This window comes from Penicillium subrubescens (genome assembly GCF_028828155.1).
Source record: "Penicillium subrubescens strain IBT 31985 chromosome Unknown utg000002l_segment0_segment0, whole genome shotgun sequence".
NCBI lineage: Eukaryota > Fungi > Ascomycota > Eurotiomycetes > Eurotiales > Aspergillaceae > Penicillium > Penicillium subrubescens.
Window position 1 is genome coordinate 6,403,495 of NW_026643152.1, and position 20,774 is coordinate 6,424,268.

The window sequence follows — 20,774 nt, forward strand, 5'->3', positions numbered from 1 at the left end:
CTAGGAGAAGATAACAGCACATCGCCAGGGGTTACGGTTTTATCAGGTCGGAGCCGAGCCATAAGCGGAGCATGAGCAGTAATGAAGGCACCGGTGAGGCTTTCACTCATTTCGTCTTCCTCCGGATCGACTTCTTATATTGAGATCGGTCCACGTAGATAAGATTCTGGATAGAGTCGATCTCGGCATCTGTGATCTCATCGTGCCCGGTATCTGCGTTGATGTCCTCCTGCTTTGATGTGTTACATTAGCGGAACGTAACTTAGTTTCGAGGCTTAAGTCATGTCAGACTTACCCCTTCATCGAATGCGGCGTCCCCATAATCCACATCCGATTCGGCGCTGCTAGACGGTTCGTAATCCTCAGCCGCATCATTGTTCTCTTCCTTGCTCGCCTTCCGATGACGGGAACTTTCAAGGGACAATTCCTCGTCGCGGATCTGTTTCAATCTTCTTTTGGCACGTTGACGCTGGTTTGTATCATTCAGATCCATCTCGTTCGCCTCCATATACTGATTTATTGAACTTGTCTTGAATCTCTTCTTCTGTGGAATAAGATATGGAAGGAATATAGGCGCACGTTTGTCTTCTCTGTCAGCCTCGGCACGCAGATTGAAGAACAAGGCTTCAATCTCTTCAGCGTATCTATCGGTAACACCTTTCAGAAATTTCAGAAATAAACGGCTGTTACGACCCGCAACAGACGCAACGATTGCGCGGTTGGTAACATTCAGTTTGTCAGCTGGAAGCATTGCAACATCTCGAAGTGCATCTCTTCGAATCGCGTGTGTTGTCACTCGGCCAATAACTCCAGCAGCCTCGGCCATCGTTTTGAGCCAGTATCTTGTTATCTGTGCAGGAACAGGTTCATCGGGGAGAGTGGTCGTACGGCGACCGGTCCAGTAGCACAGTACTGGACGTTTGGGATGCTTCCATTGGACAGTGAGGTTATTTCGCCGACTCGTATCATTGAGTACCTCCTCAATTGTGGTTCCGTGGGTCTGACCAGTCCTCATTGCCATGATCAAGAGCCATTTGATCACGCACATGGTGTTCCCGGTGATTGGCTCGAAGGGATTCACCAGAAACGGTGTCCATCTCGGGGATTTTCCCAGGAGTTTTCGTGAACGTTAGTCAAAACAGACCGCCCTAAGGGGAGACGAGATAAGGTTGCAGTTTTACTTACTTGTTTCCTTTGGTGTAACGTAGAGTAAAAGTTGCTTCGAGGTCTTGTACCGTGGGTGGATTCGTGAATCCTCGCTGCAGAACAAGTTGCACATCCTTGTATGCTAAGTATACATCTCCAGTGTATAGAGGTGAACGCGCGACATCCCCAAACCGGGCACAGACGGCAGATTGTAAAGTAGAAGGCAGACTAGTAGGACCAAGTGACAACTCATCTTCAGTGTTCCTGGGGCCCCAGAGCGAAGTTGAAGGTTTTCGAACTTTTCCTCATTGTTCTTGTCTAACTGGGCAGCATTTTCGAGGAATGCAGCTGCAAGTCTTCGCCCACGGTTTGGATCCTTGATGAAGACCCCACCTTTCCGCGACGATGGAGTGCTCTCCATATTCACTGGCTCCACGAGCAAGTGACGAAGCAATCGAAGGAAGGGCAGGTCCAGTCTTTTGCGATGTGGAAGGAGATGTGGAAGGAGATGTGGAAGGAGATGTGGAAAGAGAGGTGGAAAGAGAGGTGGAAAGAGAGGAAGAGAGAGATCTAAGGGTATTCGAAAGCAGACATCTTTCCTATGTTCTACGTTAATATGAATGAAAGTTCTTCTGAAAAAGCCTCTCTTTTTTCTATTTTCTTGTTCTCTCCCTCCTTTGGGTTCCTTCTGTTTTAGGAACTCCCGTTTCACTTCATACTAGGTACATGATCCGACATGGGCGATCAGGGGTCTCATCAGAGAGGTTCCACCCGATTCAAGTCCGAAACTTATGCCAGGTTCTTTCCGATGCGAGATGATTCCGGCGCAACATTCTCAACGGCAGGGTCATCCTCGACAGTGTGCTCGTCGCGAATGGTTTGCTGAGAGAGATCCTGCGGAGCATTCTCAACAGAAGCTTCCTCACGAACGGGTTGCTCAGTCGGCCAGTCAGTGTTCGCATTGTCCGAGTCGCGAGACAGTTCTCCGGCGGCATGCTCAACAGAAGCTTCATCACGAACGGGTTGCTCAGCTGTCCCTGGAACTTGTCAATGGTGCCAGCGTGAACACCGTCGACCTGAAGACCGGGATGTTGAGCGTGGAGTACGGTAAGTATGTTGGCCACTTTTGCCCGTTGGGCTTCGTAAGGGACTATCACAGCAATATCCATTTCCTCAATCTTCTGTCGACGGAATTCAAGGAGATACCGGATCAGTTCTGCTGTAACTGACGCATAGGCCTGGTTTGATTGGGACTGCGAGCCCGTCTCCACATTGCCGTACGTATGTTGGAGATCAATCACGACTGCATTGCTTTCGCAGCTCAGACACCACTTGTTCCACTTTCGGATAAACCGAGCACGAATGTTGTCCCTGTGAGGTTGGTGACTGAGGACGTGGGTCTCCTCAACGACAAAAGACGACACCCGAGCGATATCGGGATGACACCGGAACTGTTCAGCGAATTCACCGACGATATTTCCATTGGCGACAAGTCGATTCAGGTGCGAATTTCTCATTTGCAAGCTCCATAGATTCTCCTGTTGACTGGTAGTGACGATCGGTCCAATCTGGTGTGGATCTCCGACATGAATGAAAGCCGTAGGGCGTAAGTGACAGGCTTTCCAACATCTGGTGGATCTACGGTCACTTATTCGCAGGGGTTAACCATTTTGCTACAAGGCAAGAAGGACAAAATCGAAACGGAATTTGCACGAATTCGCACTAAGCTTATGACTGACCCCGGGTATTTACCCGTATGGAATGTCATTTAGCTACAGTCCCAGACATCCGCTCTTCAGGCCTTTGGCAAACCGAGAACAGAACGTCTAATACCGTTGCAAGCAGTCATTTCTTGATTGGTTCAACTACGTCGAGGCAATTGCCTGCGTGCGAATAGCTACGCGGGGGTATTCTCGGTATTCTCTTTATCGGGTTCCTCGCCAGTACCCCAGTCGCTGTCATTGTTATTACCATGAACGTCATTGTCACAATCGAAACCATCGTCGTCGAACTGCCCGCAACCCAGAGCCCCGCTGAGCTTTTGGGACTGATCAAGTTTCCCGACGGCGTCCCTGCCTTTCGTCCCGGAAAGGGTGGAATTCTGCGTATGTATGTGTTTACTGGGCCTGATGTTCCTGACGAAAATGGTTCGATTGTGACAATGACGTTCATGGCAATGACAATGACAGCGACTGGGGTACTAACGAGGAACCCGATAAAGAGAATACCGAGAATACCTCCGCGCAGCTATTCGCACGCAGGCAATTGCCTCGACGTAGTTGAACCAATCAGGAAATGACTGCTTGCAACGGTATTAGACGTTCTGTTCTCGGTTTGCCAAAGGCCTGAAGAGCGGATGTCTGGGACTGTAGCTAAATGACATTCCATACGGGTAAATACCCGGGGTCAGTCATAAGCTTAGTGCGAATTCGTGCAAATTCCGTTTCGATTTTGTCCTTCTTGCCTTGTAGCAAAATGGTTAACCCCTGCGAATCGGTGATACCGTCCCGCAGACGATGCATGAAGTCGTCGTGGTTGCCAAATTCGAGAGGCCCAAAGAACCGAGTCCCTTTGCGAATGGTGTCATGTTTGAAATTGAACCGGAAGGCGAAGAGCTCCTGACGTTCAAGGTAGTATCAGCAGGTATCCAATTCGAGCATAGCTTGGTTATAGATGACTTTCGTGCCAGGTTCGTTGATTTGCTCGTGAAAGAGGGCGTCTCGTAGTGGATAAGTCTGTGAAAGGGAGAAATCGGTCAATCCTATATTCCTTGAAACGAAAGCGGGGTACACGACTTACTTCGTCTTGAAGGAAGCAGACTTCCTTCTAGTTGACACTCTGAATATCATCGTGGGTGAGTATGACTGTAGCTTTCACACGTCCAAGCCGGCTACCCCGGACATTGGGACCACGATCGAAAACGACGTCGATGACGATCTCCAATCAGAATCCCACGCGGCGTTTACGCGAGCCGCCATAGTAGACGATATCAGTCACAGTGAACAAGGGCAAAGTGGGAGACTGGGAGACTAGGAGACTGGGAGAGATAGTGTGAGGGTGTGAGGGTGTGAGGGTGTGAGGGTGTGAGGGTGTGAGGGTGTGAGGGTGTGAGGGTGTGAGGGTGTGAGGGTGTGAGGGTGTGAGGGTGTGAGGGTGTGAGGGTGTGAGGGTGTGAGGGTGTGAGGGTGTGAGGGTGTGAGGGTGTGAGGGTGTGAGGGTGTGAGGGTGTGAGGGTGTGAGGGTGTGAGGGTGTGAGGGTGTGAGGGTGTAAGGGTGTGAGGGTGTGAGGGTATGAGGGTGTGAGGGTGTGAGAGAATATGAGATGGTAGAGGTCTGAGGATAAGAGAAGACAGTGAAAAAAGAGCTCGATCTCGCCACTAGGACACGGTCTGTATCGTTTGAGACAGAGTGTCCCAGAGCGGGATATCTTTATGAAGTTGTTGACGAGGGGTGAATAGAAGAGAGGGTTAGAGGGTGGAAGAAGAAGCAGAACAGAAGAGAAGTGGGAAGGGGGGAAGATCCTTTTTATGTTTAACAGAGGTGAGCTCACTAACTGAGGGGATATTCCAAGGCAACAGTCGGAGATTTCCTCAGCAAACAAGGCAGCAAAGATAAATTTGAAGGCGGAAATAGGAAGTGAAAAAATGCTTCAAGCAAGCCAGGAGATACCTGTTGCTAGGGTAGTGTGCACGAGATATCCAAACCAAAAGGCGGCAACGGCACGAAGTCGATAGTATGTAGACACTCTTCTCATCGGGCGAAGAGTGTCAAAGGTGGAGGGAGGGGGAGGGGTTGTTGAGATTGAGGATGTACAAGGAGAGGAGAGGAGAGGAGAGGAAGAAGGGGAGAGAAAGAGGAAGTTGGAAGAAGAGTATGGGAACTAATATAGACCATAACACACATTGTTTGTGTGTGTATGTGTGTGTGCGTATGGAGACAAACCGTTCCTACATAGGGTAGCTGTATCTAAAGCCCTATATCTTTGTTTGGCTGATATATCAAACATCGTCAAACGCCATGGCAACCGCTTGGGGAGGCCGTCCAACACATAACAAGGATCCATTTGTGGATTCACAGTTGTGATGGACAGACAAAAAAAGAGATCGCCGCGCTGCTCGGTCCAGGAATTGCAATTCGTTCCCAGGGACCCCATCATGTTGATACTCATAGAGATCGGTCTCTAATTACAGAGCTCGGGAAAGATATTCATGTGTGGGCTCTCGTGTCTCCATATAACACGAGGCAATTACACATGTAGTTTGTTTGTTGGTAGCTAATAACGAATGAATTCCCTAAAACTAAAGCAATAGTACTGGAAGGATTCTCGAGACCAATTTCAGCTATCCAGTCATAAAGACCTTATGCTGGAGGAGGCGGAATTCGCACATCTTCTTCTCCAGTCAATTCCGGTGCCGTGGCATTTTCAGAACTGAAAGGGTGCCCACCGGTATTGAGACCCAGCTTAAGTTCTTCTCTTTGTTCAAAATGAACTGTGTTCTCGTGGTCAGAATGAAAGGCGATGCTCTGCCCTATCATTGCAGGCCCCTGTAGTAATTCTCTGTCAATACCTTCGTTTTTTGAGCTGCCTCCCCGATGAATATCATCCTGACAAACTCCACCGGGACCATAAGAATGTCGTATCGTTCTAAAATCAGTTACGTAGGTAAGCCTATGTCAGATAGATATCCCCATTTCGTGCCTCCCGGCTGCTTTCCCACCACATTCACTGATGATAAATTGTTGGATTTGGAAAGACATGCTCAAAAGACATGTTCAAAAGACATGTTCAAAAGACATTCAGCATAAGGTGCTAGGAGACGGTTAGAAAAAGGTGTTCAAAAGACAGTTAGTTAGAAAAAGCTGTCAGAAGGAAAATCGGAAAGAGGTGTTCAAAAGAGGGTTGGAAAGACATGTTAGAAAGAAGCCCGCCTATTAATTATCGCTAAGACGGCTACATATCCAAAAGGGTAATGGCCATATTTTTTGATGCCAATTTCTACCCAAATCGGGATCAGAAAAAAGTTGATCTCTAAACACACCCACGTCTGATAATGTGACCACGTCTAGCAATATACGGTATGCAGTCTAGAGGAGCCTAATTTGAAATTGTATCAGTCAAAAATGAAGACTCCTAGTCCCTGGATGCTCCAACTTCGTCCTTGCTGTTCACAGGGTGCATCCCCTCGAGGTCACGTGACTCTGTTTAGATCCGTACACAACTCACCAGTACAGTTTTTCATCGTCCCAGCAAAACCAGACGTGAAGTTTCCAATGATACTATTATATCGTCTATTTCAATTGGATATCCAGTATATTGCAAAATGAAGTCTGTAGGTGAACGGGGTGATGTCAAAAAAAAAGCATTGGGGAAGGAGAGCGGGTGAAATGACCGCACGTCATCGAGGGGTCTCCTATGCACTCCCTGTCGGCACCCGACTACGCTTCTTTGAGCAGCCCTTCATCTGCTCCATCGAGGACAATCCTGATAATGATTCATTTACCAGCTAATTTAGCGCACGGGATACAATTCCTTAAATTCTCCGAAATACCGATTTGCAAGGATTGACAAGTTCTAACGATGGACTGACACAGCTCCAGGGGTGAGGATAGCATCAACGTCCACCAAACACATCCCTGCCAGACCTGTGAGCTCCTCCATTGTGACATTCCAGCCGATCAGCAGACAGGAAATTTGTACCAGTCAGTCAGTCCAGTCAGTGGGCTTCGCAAAGGCCATGTTCGCCGCTGGGATTCTTGCCATGCCGGACTCCTCGGTTGGCACATTCCACCCCTCCACACCCAGGCGCGTCGACGCGCTCCCAGCCTGGCTGTGCTGGCTTAATTGAATCCTTCTTTTAGTCTCTGTCGATTCTCGTGCTGCTACATGACTGTCTCGCGACAAGCTGATAACTCTACAACTGGTTTGTGTCTGGCCAGGCGGTTGTTATCCTTCCATCGCCCTTTACACGATAGTCACTTAGAGAGTGCCTCCAGCTCTTACGCTCATATCCTTTGAATTTCAGGCTTTGTCCGCGACGCTGCAGGGCAGCTCGCACACTTCAACAACGCGGTCATGGCTACTGGATTCTCTCCCACGCCTCGAAAGGAAGGCACTTGGACCAAATTGGTGATATTCATTTCGCTGTATTGTCTGATCCTCGAGTCCATCGTAGGACTGGTCCTTGTCTTCTATTTGTACGGCAATCATCTAGTTGATTCGAAGATGACCCTAAGCTTGATCCTATGCATGGTCGCTGTACGTATTCATACTGATGCCGATTTCGAACCATATACTAACCTCTCTGACAGTCCTTTCTCACCATCCCGCTGATCTCTCTCCAGAGCTTGGTCGCCTGGCAGTATAACAAGATTGGGGGATTTGGAGAACAGAAAACTGTCCTACACAATATCTGTACCTACTTTCTCCGACTGGATCTTATGCTGTGGCTCGCCGCGAGTGTCACGGGTTTGATCGTGGCCGCCCAGCAAGTTGCTTGTCTTCCGGCCGGAACGGATGCCAGCTACTGGAGAGTCGGTACCAGCTGTGTGTTCCATCGATCATCGGTCATTGTATCCGTTGTTTCATTGTGAGTCCATGATAATTGGAGGCCATTTTCAATCATATCTAACGCGTATTCCTCCAGGGTCACGGTCTGTACTATGTATTGCGCACGAGAGCTTTGTGATCGCCCATACGACGTATCCATCATTGGAATTTACAAGCGCTCCCAGGCCCTTCGCAACGGCAGCGTCTTCTCCGGCCATAGCTGGGACAGCGACGAAACCCTCAAAAACGAGATATTGAATCTTTGCCGCCAGCATGACGGGAAAGCCAATGAAGAACCTTGGTTCTTTGACCCCCTGGCCGATAAGGTGAACTGCCATCCCAGCATCCGTCATCCTGCGCCCGTTCGCCTGCGTCCACAGCTTCGAGTCAACACAAATCCCGGCTCAGAATACGGGGAAATTGCATCTGGAACGACGGTATCACCTGATGGCTCGTTGTCTCGCCTCTCCCCTGGTGGCCAAACAATCGTGAGCGACTTCTATCCGATATCACGTACTTCTACAGTCATGACATCGCAAACTGCCTGCGAATCACGAACATTTCTTTCCGATTTCCCAGTCCCGAAGGTACCAGAAATTCCAGCACAGTACACGACAAACCACAAGAGAGGAAAGTCGTCGTTATCCTCATTCAGACGATTCCTTCCCAAGTCCTTCCCGCTCTCCTTGCCATTGTCATCCGATCCTCAAATTCTTGCCCTCGCCGATCCAAACGCAGCATCAGACGTGGAGAAGCAAGTCGTTACGCCATCCCCATCTAGCAAAAACCTCGCAGCGACTGCCGCAGATGCGCCAGCCAACGAAAGTCAAAGCTCGCCAGCTTCCAACGCGACTCAAACTTCTCCCAAGACAGCGCAACCCACAAAAGCTAAACCAGATGGCCACGCTCGTACAATGACTATGAACTCAGCCGATGCCCCAGAGGTCGTTATGTCGGCAGAGCCCAGGAAAGTTCGCCGATCCCAGACCGCAAGCTTAGCTCAACCAACAATGTCCATCCACCACCCACACCATCCTCACTACATTCCTGGACCATCAATCCCTCCACCTCCACGAAAATACTCCTCGTCATGCCGCCAGAACTCCGCCGTGCCACCATTACATGTCGAGCCCTCACGCCGAGCAACGTCCCGCCAGCACCAAAAATATGCTGTCCATTATCCAGTCCGCAGTAGCTCTCACTCCTTCGACAAGCCTCATATGCCACGACATACCCAGAGCCAGCACCATGCAAATTGGTACCCACAACCACCCCGTTGGCCTAATCAACAGGTTTTTGATCCTAGCCGCTCGGTGCCAAACCTGCCACGCCGCAGTGATGTTGAGATTCTCTATCCCAGTACCCGCCGGCCGCGCAGCAGTACACATGGTGGCTTCAATGGTCCGTTGAGCTGTATCATGGAGTCTAGTTCGATTCCGCAGGTCTCTATCGACGATAACAAGTTCGGTTCTGTGGCTTCGGAGGCCAAGCGCAATGTGCTCGATCAAACGACTTATCGCGGTGCGAATCGAACTAGTCTTGGCTTTTACTGAAGATCTCAAGTGTTACTTATTGTCTGCTGGTCAGACTTGATTTTGTTTCTCAGTTACGTTTAGCTTATAGTTGTATTTGCGGTTGGGAAAGGGAACGATATGGAGGATGCTTTGAAGAGGTGGACTGGCATGTTTTGATACATGGACTTAGATTAGCTTCCATACTTGAAATGAATAGTACTTCGTGAACAAGACATGATCAAAAATCAATCAATTTCGGAAGGTTGACAAGCGGATCTCAATTTAGCTAGAACCAAGCGCAACACGAAAACGCCTTAACCAAAGCAGCCAGTGCAATGCCCAAAAAAAAACCAACACCAATAGATCCATCCACCCAGCCATCCATAATGCAAAGCTAAAACAAGCAACAATCCTTACAAGGGAAATGCTTCATACTTTCTTCTCTCCCGTCCTAGATCGATGCTTCTGCGCATACTTGTACTTGTACGCCTGTCCCTGCTTAACATCCGCATCATCACCATCCCGCCGATGTCTCTCCTTCCCCTCAGCCAACGGACCAGGACCTTTGCCCAATTCCTTCTCTCCCCAATACATCATAAGAGCCTTGGCCATACGATCACGTTCTTTCAGCAGTAAATCCACACGACGTTCCCATTCACGTTCTCGTCTATCAACAGACAATGCGATGCGCTCGTCCACGGCTGCGGCGGTCTCATCCTTGGCGGCGATAACAGCCTCCAGTCGTCTGATTTCAGACTTGAATGTTTTTCGCAATTGGGATTCTTGGGTTGCAATCGAGGCGCGGATAGTTGTCAGCTCAGTGCGGATCTCTGCTTCACGCTGTTCGGCAGTTGTGAGTGAATTGCGGATCTTCCGCATGGATTCGGCGTGGGAGGAACGGAGGGTGGAGATTGCTGTGGAGTGCACGGTTTGCAGGCTTCGGATCTGAGCTTGGTGGGTGGCTTCTAGCTCTGCGGTCTTGGCAGCCTCTCGTACTTCTACATGGTCGGCGCCGCGAGTCTGAGGAGGTGAAGGTGGTGGGCTTGGGGGTTCGTCGATGGCTTCTTCTTCGAGACGAGCAATAGTCTCGAGACACTCAGCGTGCTCTTCTTGTGTACGCGTCAACTCGTGTTGGGTATTGTTTAGGTCGGATGTCAGCTCTTCCACTCTTGTGGTAAGGCGCGAGTTCTCCTTTTCGATCGTTTTGATCAGGTTTTGTGTCTCTGAGAGCTGTTCTCTGAGGCGGCCAGCCTCGGCATCTGCAGCCTTCTGAGCGGCGGTGGCTTCTTGCAGCTCCTGCTGAAGCCTGGAGATCTCCTGACCGATTTGCATATCGCTTTCTTCAAAGGACTTCTCCTTGGGTGGAGAGCCAGGTCTTGGCGATGGTTCCTCACCACCAAGATCTTTGATCAGATCAAGGATTTCGCTATAAGTGCTTCGGCTACCGATGGGCAGATCTGCTGCCACGGCTTTCAGAGCACTTTCTTGAGCCTCTACCTGTGACTGGGCACGGGTGAGATCTGCCTCGAGGGAGTGATTCCTCTCCTCAAGTGGTGCACTCTTAATCTCCAGAGCAGTCAGGCGGTCTTCGAGCGTCTCGTAGTCCCTATTGACGCGCTCAAGTTCAGTCTCCAGTCTCTCGTTCTCCAGAGCGTGGTCATCAATCTCGCCCTTGAGCCTGTCGATTTCAGTATTCTTCTCGTGGAGCTGGACTTCCTTTGCTCGGGTGACTTCTTTCAGCTTGGTCATGGTTTCGTCCAAGGTTTCATCGCGCTTCTTAAGTTGTTCTTGGGTGAGATGCAGTTGCTGCCGCAGATGAGAAATCGTTTCCAAGCGCTCAGCATCAAGCGAGCTCTGGGAATCCCTGCTTTGCAGCTGCTTCTGCATGTCTCGAAGTTGTTGCTCGACGGCGCCCAAGTCCGGCTGACTGACTGTTGATTGCTGCAGTAGCTTCTCGCGTTGATCGTTTTGCCGCTGGAGGGCCTCTATTTGCTCACGCAGCTTCGCTTCGTCGCCGCTCCTGGCAGTAATTTCGTCCAACTGCTCGTTCTTGATCTGTAGCTCGGCTTGTAGGTGTCGGATTTGCTCTACAGCCGAAACAGCCTCGAGGACGCGCTTGCGATTTTTGTGCAACTGCTCATCTCGGTTCTGAACTTCGTCTTCCAGCTCAGCGATGCGCTGCTGCAAGCGCTGTTCTAGATTTTCCGCCTCATCATCCGAGTTCATCGACATCTTGCGCTCGGACGGGGATGCCATGGCGGAGAGCTCATCATTTGGATCCTCCTCGATATCTTCCAGCTGCGTTGAATCCCTTGCAAGTGCGCTAGTTCTGTGCAAGAGATGCGACGGTGTTGACATATCGACTGGAGGCCCGAACTCGCTGATTTCGCCCGACTCTACATCCTCTTCAACGGCCGGTTGTTGTGGTCTCGTGGAGTTATATTGCGACGCTGATCCTGGCAGCTCACTGCGCTCACTGACCCGGCTTTTCCTGACGCTCGACATGCCCTCGCCCATCAGATATCTCTCCATATTTGCGGTGAAGTCTTCCGGCCCGCCCACATCGGATAACTTGTCTTCTTCATTCTCCGGGTCCGGGAGTGGTGGCCCATCCTTGCCATCCAGGAATTTGCTGCTCGGAAACGCGCTGAAATCGAGAGTATAATCGGCGAGGCGCGCATCTAAGTCGAAACTGCTTGGGCTTCCTGGGGTTGACGGGCGGGACAAGTCCTGTAGCTGGTCCTCGTGATGCGATCCTTCATTGCTTACATGTGCTTCGTCATCGCCATCGTCATCGTCATGATGAGGGTCAAAGTGCTCAGAGGCCGGGCTCTCGGGGCGTGGTGGAGATTGTGGTGACCGTGGTGACTGCGGAGATCTTGGAGATTGAGGTGATTGCGGTGCTTCTGTCGCGGGACTGGAAGGTTGTTGCGGCGGAGAAGAAGGCATAAACAGTGGAGTTACAAGAGTAGACTGCCCGATGGTATCATGGGAAGTCGGAAACGGCGACGTGTAGCCCGTGTTGGCCATGATCGCCGACGCGTAGCTTGAAACAAGATCGATCGGGGCGCTGCGCGCGCGATAAGAGGAAAGGAGAGATCAGGTGTCGGTCTCAATACTGGCAGCTGAGTCACACTTTATGCCATCAAGGACTCTCAAAATAGATATCAGGATAACAATAGCAATGGCCAGTAGTGACACTCGAAACTCGGAACAGTCGCGGGATGGATTGCGGATGCCGATGATTTATGGCTGCCTGAGGCGTGATGTTTACTTGCTGCCATTTCTGGACTAGCGGATTATCACTCCCTTTCTTTCTACAGTACTTTCTATTTTCATATTTGTTTTAGAGATCATCAAATTGTATATATCCATTCTGATATCTTGCATCAGTCCGTGGTTTTCACTCAAGTTTGCCATTCTTCAAACGTTGGCGGCACCACGGGAGGCTGATGCGTACGTCTTCCTAGCCCAATTTCGCGCTTCTGTGCCTGTGTCGCGGCTTCTGCCAGCTCTCTGTCTGCTTTGCGAGTGGCACGACCACCTCTAGACGCGATTTCATGCTATAGATTTGGTTAGCGGAAACATGCACTCGAATCACTGATCTTTGGTGCTACTCCAGGAGTACAATCATACCTGCTTCTCCGGGTCCATGTCATGGAATCCGCCAACACCTCGAGCTTTGCCGCCCTTTTTACCTCCACGATGGCCGATCTCTGACATCTCTTCTCGTGGTCGGTTTGCAAAGTTTCCTGGATTAGGGTGCTTAGGTGTCGCAGTGGCGACGCCACAGCGGTGCCAGACCGCTATCCGTCTGGACTGAAGACGAGGCGCTAGACGAATTACAGGGTATAACATCTTTAAAAAACGAGGCAAGTAAGAAATCAGTGTTCAGAAGTTAAAAGGTGATGTTAGGGAGAAGTTGAAACGAGTATCAAAAACCTTTAAAAGGTTCTTCGTGTGCGAAAGTCCGAGTTCTTATACTTAGTGACGTTTGTCGCCGCTTCGCTCACAATACAACGAGTGTATGGAATGGTACTCCAATAAGCAACGTTAATGACCCTGATTTGCCCCATTTGCTCCAGCAAATCACTATTCTATTCAAGGTTGACTTTCATGAGCCCCCATATTTCCACTAATTGGAGGGGCGACTTCGAATCATTTGAGAACGGTTTCGTCCAAGCTTCCTCCGTCCGGAATTGAATCCGAGTCTCAAGATTGAAGTCATTGAGATTAATTGCCTCCAGTCAGCCAGACCCCTTGGCCAAGCCAACCGAGACATGAAAAGGCCATATAGCTAAGCTAGACTGCTGCCATCAGACTCGGTGTCGAGTCCTTCTCCCCGGATGATTTCGTCTACGCTTCCCACTGTCGCTGAAGATCGCCTGAAGCACATAAGAGACTCATCAATACGGAATATGCACTCACTGTGATCATTCATGATTGAAAAGTACATGGCCTTGTTGACAAACATATCTCCACCCGTGTAGTAGGCAGAATTAACGTTGCAACATTATTTGCCGCTGCTGGGCTTGTGAGGCCCCTCTTAACTTGGCGGAGATTATGAGGGATATAATATTGATAAATCAGGACTGATTGAAACGAAACTCCTACTGACTTCATGAATATACGGTCGAAAATCCCAATTGTACTTCCGAAGTACATTTCATGCATCCACCTCCCGCTTAGTCACTGTTCCATGCGGCGGGGCGCTAAGTTAATCATCCATGAGGCTCCATGAGGGGAGATAGCGGCCAATATATCCCATAATATCTTTTCATCTCTTTCCACTTGTGCTGTTCTTGGAGAGAAAGCAGTGTCGCCAACTATACTGCCCCTAGGTGATCGTCACGGCCTCCTGTTCCGAGTCCCGCTTTAGTGTATCTCAGGGGGGGCCCACCGTCTGGTCCGTCTCTGACCAAATTCCCCAACCAGACAAGCATACCTGACCCTATTCAAACACACTCTGGGGTGTGAGCAAACCACATCAATATCACTTCAATATGCCTCCGATTCCAGGTGGCACGCGGGAGCGACGTCGCCTGATCTGCTACCATCAAACACTGATTCCCGGCGATGGGCCATACGTGTCTATGCTCCCTCTTTTGGAGCACAATACCGGCATCACGCACGTTATTCTTGCCGCTATCCATCTGAATGAGGGACCGGGAAACATCACGCTCAACGATGACCCCCCTGAGAACCCTAAATTCAACCCGCTTTGGGCGGAGGTGCCCCCCATGAAAGAAGGCGGGGTGAAGATAATGGGAATGCTAGGAGGGGCCGCTCAGGGTTCTTTCCAGCGTCTCGATGGCAGCCTAGAGCAATTCGAAGAATATTACGGCCCTCTACTAGCTATTGTACGACGCTATGGACTCGAGGGACTTGATCTCGATGTTGAGGAGGAAATGTCCCTTCAGGGTATCATCCGGTTGATCGACAGGCTGAAGAGTGACATGGGTGATAACTTCATAGTTACCTTGGCTCCCGTGGCAGCTGCATTGCTAGGAATCGGCAATTTGTCCGGGTTCGATTATCGAGAGCTGGAACAGGCGCGCGCTTCAAAGATCGACTGGTACAACGCCCAATTCTATAATGGCTGGGGCCCAGCCGAAGACCCGCGAATGTATGCCGCCATCATGGCTCAGGGCTGGTCTCCCCGGCGTGTGGTCTATGGACTACTGACGAACCCTGGAAATGGATCACAGGGGTATGTGTCTCGAGAGAAGATCAGTGTCGTTCTGGCGACTTTGGTCGAACAGTTCCCGAACTTTGGTGGTGTGATGGGCTGGGAGTATTTCAATGCAATGCCAGGCGGGCACGAGAAACCATGGCAGTGGGCAGCGGATATGTCGTTGAGTATGGGAATGAAGGACGTAGTGGTTGCAGCTCGTCAAGTGTTGGCGGCTGGCCCGATGGCCAATAGTTTAAACAATCTGCTGCAGGATATGATGAACCAAGGACGTGGATTATGATGCGGAGATGGAAGGAGGGATATATACCCATGGAGAGGGGATCTATACATGGTAGTCTAATTTTGAAATTACATACAAGCGTTATGAGATGTCATATTAAGATGAATTTTAAGTTAAATCCTCAATAGAGTCGTGTTTAAAGGCAATGTTGTGGCCTGCAGGACGAGGCTACGAATAACGTCATCGTCCATGGCAAACACCAATCACCACCGCCAAAACAAACATGACTGGCTCCAGACATTCGTCAATCGAAATTCCAGGATCTCAAACCTTAAGAAGATCTTCTTTATGCTCCTGCATCCTCCCGTGAGCTGATCCTTAATCCTCACTTGGTCACTGGGTAAACTGTGAAGACTGTGAAGATGGCATCCCTGCCGCGCATTGCCGCAGCCACCAGCTCGACGGCCATTCGCCTGTTTGGCTTCATTTTTCTCAGATGGGTATGAATAGTGATCAACACAATGAATACTCTTAATTCTAACGACTCTAGATCCCTGGTCATCATTTTGTGCCCATTATCTTTACCTCGCTGGCGGTGTATTTGACATCCCTTGTGTCGCTGGATGACCAGCCCTCTCGCAATCGCGGCAAGAAGAACAAAAATAGTAAGTGCTTGATCTTGCGAATATCATCATTCGGTATGATCTAATGTATACCACCCAGAAAGCACTCGAGGCTCAAGAACTCAGCAATCCGGCGATTCCGTACTGAAGACGCTGTTGACAGGCCTTCCTTCCAGGCGGTCGCCGCTGTTGACCTGGACAACAGTCTTGATCAACATCGCGGTGGCAGTGCTAACGCTCGACTTTCTGATTCGAGGCCTGGTTCTTTACCCAAGCACCGATGTCTCATTTTCTCGGATTGGTTATGTCTCGCCAACCACGGCAAACCTACTCCTCCGCGAGCCAGATCAAAGTCAATTGCCCGTGGTGGTCTCCTACCAAGAGGCTTCTTCACAGTCCTCCCAGAAGTGGACTCAAGAAGGCACAGTATACAAATTGGACAACAGCACTGATTTCACAGCGACTGTAACACTGCGAAACTTGAAGCCCTCAACCGAATACAGATATTCGCTATCCAGCAATAAATCAGGTAGCTTTGTAACGGCGCCGCGGCCTGGATCTCCCGCAGCGAACAGGCTATCCTTCGTCACATCAAGCTGCATAAAGCCAAACTTCCCATACAACCTTCTCTCGCACCCGTTAAAGGTCCCGGGTATCGAGCAGATGACCGAGGCTCTTGGAAAACTACCCGCGCTTCTGCGACCAGCCTTCATGTTGTTCCTGGGTGACTTTGTTTATATCGACGTACCCTTCCGATTCGGCTCTTCCATGGACCACTATCGCAGCGAATACAGACGGATATACTCCTCGCCTTCATGGACTGCCAGTTCCGTGGACGGTCCTGCCATCGATCTCCCCTGGATCCACACTCTCGACGACCACGAGATAGAAAACGACTGGTCGCAGGGTAACAAGACAGCGCCTTACCCAGCAGCCGCAGATCCATTCCTACACTATCATGTTGCCGCCAACCCGCCCGTCCCGGAAAAAGCGTTCGCTCATCCCGACGATGTAACGTACTTCTCCTTCATCAACGGGCCGGCCTCATTCTTCATGCTTGACACCCGAACCTACCGCTCCGAGCCGTCGCAGACCAATTCTACCATCCTCGGCTATGCCCAACTCCAATCACTACTAGCATATCTATCCACCCCAGAGCCGGACGGTGTCCACTGGAAGATAATTAGCTCCAGCGTCCCGTTCACCAAAAACTGGCACGTGGGCACAGCAGATACATGGGGCGGCTTCCTGAACGAGCGTCAAACCGTCTTCGAAGCAATGTGGCGCGCGGAACGCGAACTTGGCGTACGAGTCGTTCTTCTAAGCGGTGACAGACACGAATTTGGCGCCACGCGATTCCCAGATCCTGGTCTTGGACTTCCTCCGTCCGAATTCCAGTCTGACACGGCGGGCTTGGGCGTGCATGAGTTCAGCGTTGGTCCGTTGAGCATGTTTTACCTCCCCGTTCGCTCGTATTATCAGACCGATGATGAGGATGTTTCGGTGAAGTATGCACCGGATGGGAATAGTAAGTTTGGTTATATTGATATCGCGGAGGGTGTTGATGAGGTTGATCCCACTGCCGAGGCACCTGTGCCGGTGCGAAGCTCGATTTTTACATACTCGTTGTATGTTGATGGTGAGGTTGTTTGGAAGTATCGTCTTAGTGTTCCGCTGGTGGTAGATGCCAGTTCCGGTGCGCCTCGAGACTTCGGCGAGAAGGTTCATCTTCCAGCTGGACGGGTTCTGGAGGATAAGCTTGTTAAGAAGAGCTGGGACGTTGCGTTCAAGACTGCCATCGGTAGAACGGAGGAGCTTGCTCGTTCTTGTCTTGATAAAGCCACTGCGGCTTATTATTTGCCTTTTTCATATGTTCGACGCTACAGAGATACTTGATTAGAAGTGCAGGGATCAACGGGAGTCTTGGTCAGGTTCAGCCACCAAATACTTATCCCGCCAAAGACAGTCGTATGTACGTTTAGATTAATCACAGAGGAATCAAAATTGGAATCAAGTCTCCATGGGAGTGGCATCAATCGGGCATATAAATTGATTTAAAACATAGTAGACCTATTCATATCGACAGTCGTCATGATGTCCAGGCCACAGAGAATGTACGATATCTTCAAAATTCCAAACGCCAGCCAGATGCAAAGTCGACGAACCATCAATGGGTATGGGGAAATACAAAGGGGGGACAAGTCACAACGGGGCTTTTGCAAACTACCGTCCGCGTCCACGCCCACCACCGCCACCTCCCATGCCTCCCATTCCACCCATCAACCCGCCCATTTGGCTCATCATACTTTGCAAGTCCATACCTCCAAGTCCAGGCATACCGCCACCACCTTGGCCGCCGCCCATCATCTGCATCATCTTGGCCATATCACCCATACCGGGCATGCCACCCATTCCACCGGCACCGCCCATGGCAGCCATACGCTTCTGCATGGCGGCGAGCTGCTGTTGGTTGTTACCACCCTTCAGCATGTTCTGCGCCCGCTGCATCTGCTTCTTCTGGCCACCGACCCGCTTGGCCATACCGGCCATCATGCGGTGCTGGGACAGGAGGTCTTCAACCTCACGAACAGTGGTACCACTGCCGTGGGCAATGCGAACCATACGGCTCGGCTGGTCCACGAAGGTCTTGCCGTCGCTGTCCAACTCGGCAGCAGTCATACTGTCGAAAATGTAGATCATGCGGCGGAGCTTCATAGAACCGTCCTCGTCATCCAGGCCCTGGGTCAGGTTGGAAAGACCGGGAATCATGCCCGACAATTTGGACAGAGGACCCATCTTCATAATGGACGTAATGTTCTCGCGGAAATCACGAATGGTGTAGATACCCTCGGCAATGTGCTTGTAGGTCTCCTTTGCTGAACTGGAATCCTTGGTGATGGCCTGTACGTGCTCGACAAGACTGGCAACATCGCCCATGCCCAAAAGCTTCTGAACGAATGCACGAGGCTCAAATCGCTCAAGATCCATCATGTGCTCACCAGTACCGAGGAAGATGATAGGGGTGTGTGTAGCGGCAACGGCGGAGATGGCACCACCACCGGCGGCATTACCGTCGGTCTTGGTGATGATAATGGCACCAAAGTCGGCGGTGGCCTTGAAAGCAGACGACTGGGACTCGGCAGCCTGACCGATAGTACCGTCAAGAACCAGAATGGTCTGGTCAGGGGTGACGGCAGTCTGAATCTGGGTCATCTCGGTGAAGAGCTCCTCCTCCTGACGGTGACGACCACTAGTATCCACGATAATAATATCGAACCGTTCCTTCTTGAACTTGGCGACACCCTCGGCTGCCACGATGGCGGGATCGGTCTGGGTCAAGCTACCGTAGTATGGAATCTTGGCCTTGGTCGCATTCTGCTTCAGCTGGTCAAAGGCACCAGCACGGAAGGTATCCGCGCAGACCAGCGCCGTCTTGAATCCACGAGTCTGGTAGTGACGAGCCAACTTGGTACAGGTAGTGGTCTTACCCGCACCTTGAAGGCCAACGAACATGATCACATTGGGGCGACCCTTCTTGGGGCGGAAGGGCTGCGCATGAGGGTCGACCAATGCCACCAGCTCATCGAAGACGGTCTTCTGGATCAGACGTTTCTTGTTGACAGCGGCGGGGAGGGAGGAGAAGTTGACGCTAGTTTTGATGGACTTGCGAAGGGTCTGGACGAGACGGACGTTGACATCGGCGGAGAGGAGGGCAGCACAGATCTCTTTAAGCATGTCATCGAATGCCTGGCCGGGTTAGCATACACAGTCGTTGAGGCCCACACTGAGGCAAGAGTAATGCGCACCTTCTCATCGAGGCTGTTAGACCTCGTTAGGTCATTGACGGCGGAGTTGATACGCCGCCCAAGATCCTGAAGAACCATGATGGATGGTTGAAGGAGACTGTAGGAGAGTTAATTGACAGCAACCATGGGGATACCCAAACGGAAGACAGCACAAGTGGAGGGGCGACAGCCGAAAGGCCAAGGAGGCAATGCGGAGTCCCAATCGGAGAGCGGGAGGGTCTCACCGCCCTAAAAAAAAGTTGAACCGCTTGAAGATGAACCTGCTCCAACTTGCAGTTGATACCCCCCGACTTTCAAATTTAAATTCCTTTCACAATGGTTGGGTCATATTCAAAGAAGCGCAAGGTCCAGGATGGAATGCAGGGCAAGACCAGTCGGCCCAAGAAGTTCCGCAGGCAGCGCGAGTATCACAGCGGCTCCGAGGACGAGCAGGACGATGATGGCACTTTCAAGCCTGTCAATCTCGGCGATTCAGATGAGGAGGGAGGTGTTTCAGTGAACAGTATCCCTGTTGTTCCCCGTGTTCCCAAGAAGACCACCAAGGCGACACCTGCACCCAAGCAAAAACCTGCCGCCGACGCAAAAGATTCCGACGACCACGACAACGATGGGGAGGACGACGAAGCTGATGAGGAAGACCTCGATGCCTCTGGCTCTGAAGAAAACGATGATCTTTCCGATGATGAGCAATCTACTACAGGCGGCAAGCGCCGTCCTATCGCCAAGCGCAACGATCCCACTGCTTTCTCTACGTCCATCTCCAAAATTCTGTCCACCAAGCTCCCAGCCTCTGCCCGCGCCGACCCCGTCCTTTCCCGAAGCAGATATGCTGCGCAAACAAGCAGTGAATGGGATAATGAGAAACTCGACAAGCAAGCTCGTGCTAAGATGCGCGCCGAGAAGAAGGAGGAATTGGACCGCGGCCGTGTTCGTGATGTGATGGGTATTGAGAGAGGTCTGACCGGACAAGTTGGAGAGGAGGAGAAGCGCCTGCGCAAGACTGCGCAACGTGGTGTTGTCAAGCTGTTCAATGCTGTTCGTGCTGCTCAGGTTCGGGGTGAAGAGGCTGCCAGAGACGAGCGCAAGAAGGGAACTGTTGGTATGGGAGAGCGGGAGAAGGCTGTCAATGAGGTCAGTAAGCAGGGCTTCTTGGAGCTGATCAATGGCAAGAAGGGAAAGCCTTTGAATATTGAGGAGGCTTAAAAAGGGATCTATGATTACTA

The 20,774-nt window shown here is 50.8% G+C and overlaps 11 protein-coding genes across 11 annotated transcripts; 5 read left to right on the forward strand and 6 right to left on the reverse strand.

The window, feature by feature from the left end:
• Positions 1-106: 106 nt before the first annotated feature.
• N7473_003645 (uncharacterized protein) lies at positions 107-1,048 on the reverse strand (the record flags this gene model as incomplete). Its single annotated transcript, XM_057149585.1, has 2 exons — positions 107-229; positions 296-1,048. The coding sequence occupies 2 exons, from the start codon at positions 1,046-1,048 to the stop codon at positions 107-109; spliced, it is 876 nt and encodes a 291-aa protein (XP_057013239.1).
• Positions 1,049-1,288: 240 nt separating this feature from the next.
• N7473_003646 (uncharacterized protein) lies at positions 1,289-1,567 on the reverse strand (the record flags this gene model as incomplete). The annotated part of the gene is made up of 1 exon (XM_057149586.1): positions 1,289-1,567. One exon carries the CDS (start codon positions 1,565-1,567, stop codon positions 1,289-1,291), a length of 279 nt encoding a protein of 92 aa, XP_057013240.1.
• A 368-nt stretch (positions 1,568-1,935) lies between these two features.
• On the reverse strand, positions 1,936-2,663 carry N7473_003647 (uncharacterized protein; the record flags this gene model as incomplete). Its single annotated transcript, XM_057149587.1, has 2 exons — positions 1,936-2,183; positions 2,216-2,663. The coding sequence occupies 2 exons, from the start codon at positions 2,661-2,663 to the stop codon at positions 1,936-1,938; spliced, it is 696 nt and encodes a 231-aa protein (XP_057013241.1).
• A 999-nt stretch (positions 2,664-3,662) lies between these two features.
• Positions 3,663-4,179, forward strand: N7473_003648 (uncharacterized protein; the record flags this gene model as incomplete). Its single annotated transcript, XM_057149588.1, has 2 exons — positions 3,663-3,835; positions 3,891-4,179. 2 exons carry the CDS (start codon positions 3,663-3,665, stop codon positions 4,177-4,179), a joined length of 462 nt encoding a protein of 153 aa, XP_057013242.1.
• A 3,190-nt stretch (positions 4,180-7,369) lies between these two features.
• N7473_003649 (uncharacterized protein) lies at positions 7,370-9,246 on the forward strand (the record flags this gene model as incomplete). Its single annotated transcript, XM_057149589.1, has 3 exons — positions 7,370-7,402; positions 7,456-7,733; positions 7,791-9,246. The coding sequence occupies 3 exons, from the start codon at positions 7,370-7,372 to the stop codon at positions 9,244-9,246; spliced, it is 1,767 nt and encodes a 588-aa protein (XP_057013243.1).
• A 390-nt stretch (positions 9,247-9,636) lies between these two features.
• On the reverse strand, positions 9,637-12,237 carry N7473_003650 (putative spindle pole body associated protein SnaD; the record flags this gene model as incomplete). The annotated part of the gene is made up of 1 exon (XM_057149590.1): positions 9,637-12,237. One exon carries the CDS (start codon positions 12,235-12,237, stop codon positions 9,637-9,639), a length of 2,601 nt encoding a protein of 866 aa, XP_057013244.1.
• Positions 12,238-12,614: 377 nt separating this feature from the next.
• Positions 12,615-13,065, reverse strand: N7473_003651 (KGG domain-containing protein; the record flags this gene model as incomplete). The annotated part of the gene is made up of 2 exons (XM_057149591.1): positions 12,615-12,770; positions 12,844-13,065. The coding sequence occupies 2 exons, from the start codon at positions 13,063-13,065 to the stop codon at positions 12,615-12,617; spliced, it is 378 nt and encodes a 125-aa protein (XP_057013245.1).
• A 1,145-nt stretch (positions 13,066-14,210) lies between these two features.
• Positions 14,211-15,182, forward strand: N7473_003652 (putative class III chitinase; the record flags this gene model as incomplete). Its single annotated transcript, XM_057149592.1, has 1 exon — positions 14,211-15,182. One exon carries the CDS (start codon positions 14,211-14,213, stop codon positions 15,180-15,182), a length of 972 nt encoding a protein of 323 aa, XP_057013246.1.
• Positions 15,183-15,466: 284 nt separating this feature from the next.
• N7473_003653 (alkaline phosphatase family protein) lies at positions 15,467-17,641 on the forward strand (the record flags this gene model as incomplete). The annotated part of the gene is made up of 3 exons (XM_057149593.1): positions 15,467-15,622; positions 15,673-15,787; positions 15,846-17,641. Exons 1-3 carry the CDS (start codon positions 15,545-15,547, stop codon positions 17,639-17,641), a joined length of 1,989 nt encoding a protein of 662 aa, XP_057013247.1. The 5' UTR covers positions 15,467-15,544.
• A 327-nt stretch (positions 17,642-17,968) lies between these two features.
• N7473_003654 (RNA-binding signal recognition particle subunit SRP54) lies at positions 17,969-19,696 on the reverse strand (the record flags this gene model as incomplete). The annotated part of the gene is made up of 2 exons (XM_057149594.1): positions 19,552-19,696; positions 17,969-19,492 (listed from the first exon to the last, which is right to left on the reverse strand). The coding sequence occupies exons 1-2, from the start codon at positions 19,627-19,629 to the stop codon at positions 17,969-17,971; spliced, it is 1,602 nt and encodes a 533-aa protein (XP_057013248.1). The 5' UTR covers positions 19,630-19,696.
• A 170-nt stretch (positions 19,697-19,866) lies between these two features.
• Positions 19,867-20,754, forward strand: N7473_003655 (rRNA-processing protein RRP15; the record flags this gene model as incomplete). The annotated part of the gene is made up of 1 exon (XM_057149595.1): positions 19,867-20,754. One exon carries the CDS (start codon positions 19,867-19,869, stop codon positions 20,752-20,754), a length of 888 nt encoding a protein of 295 aa, XP_057013249.1.
• Between the last annotated feature and the right edge of the window lie 20 nt (positions 20,755-20,774).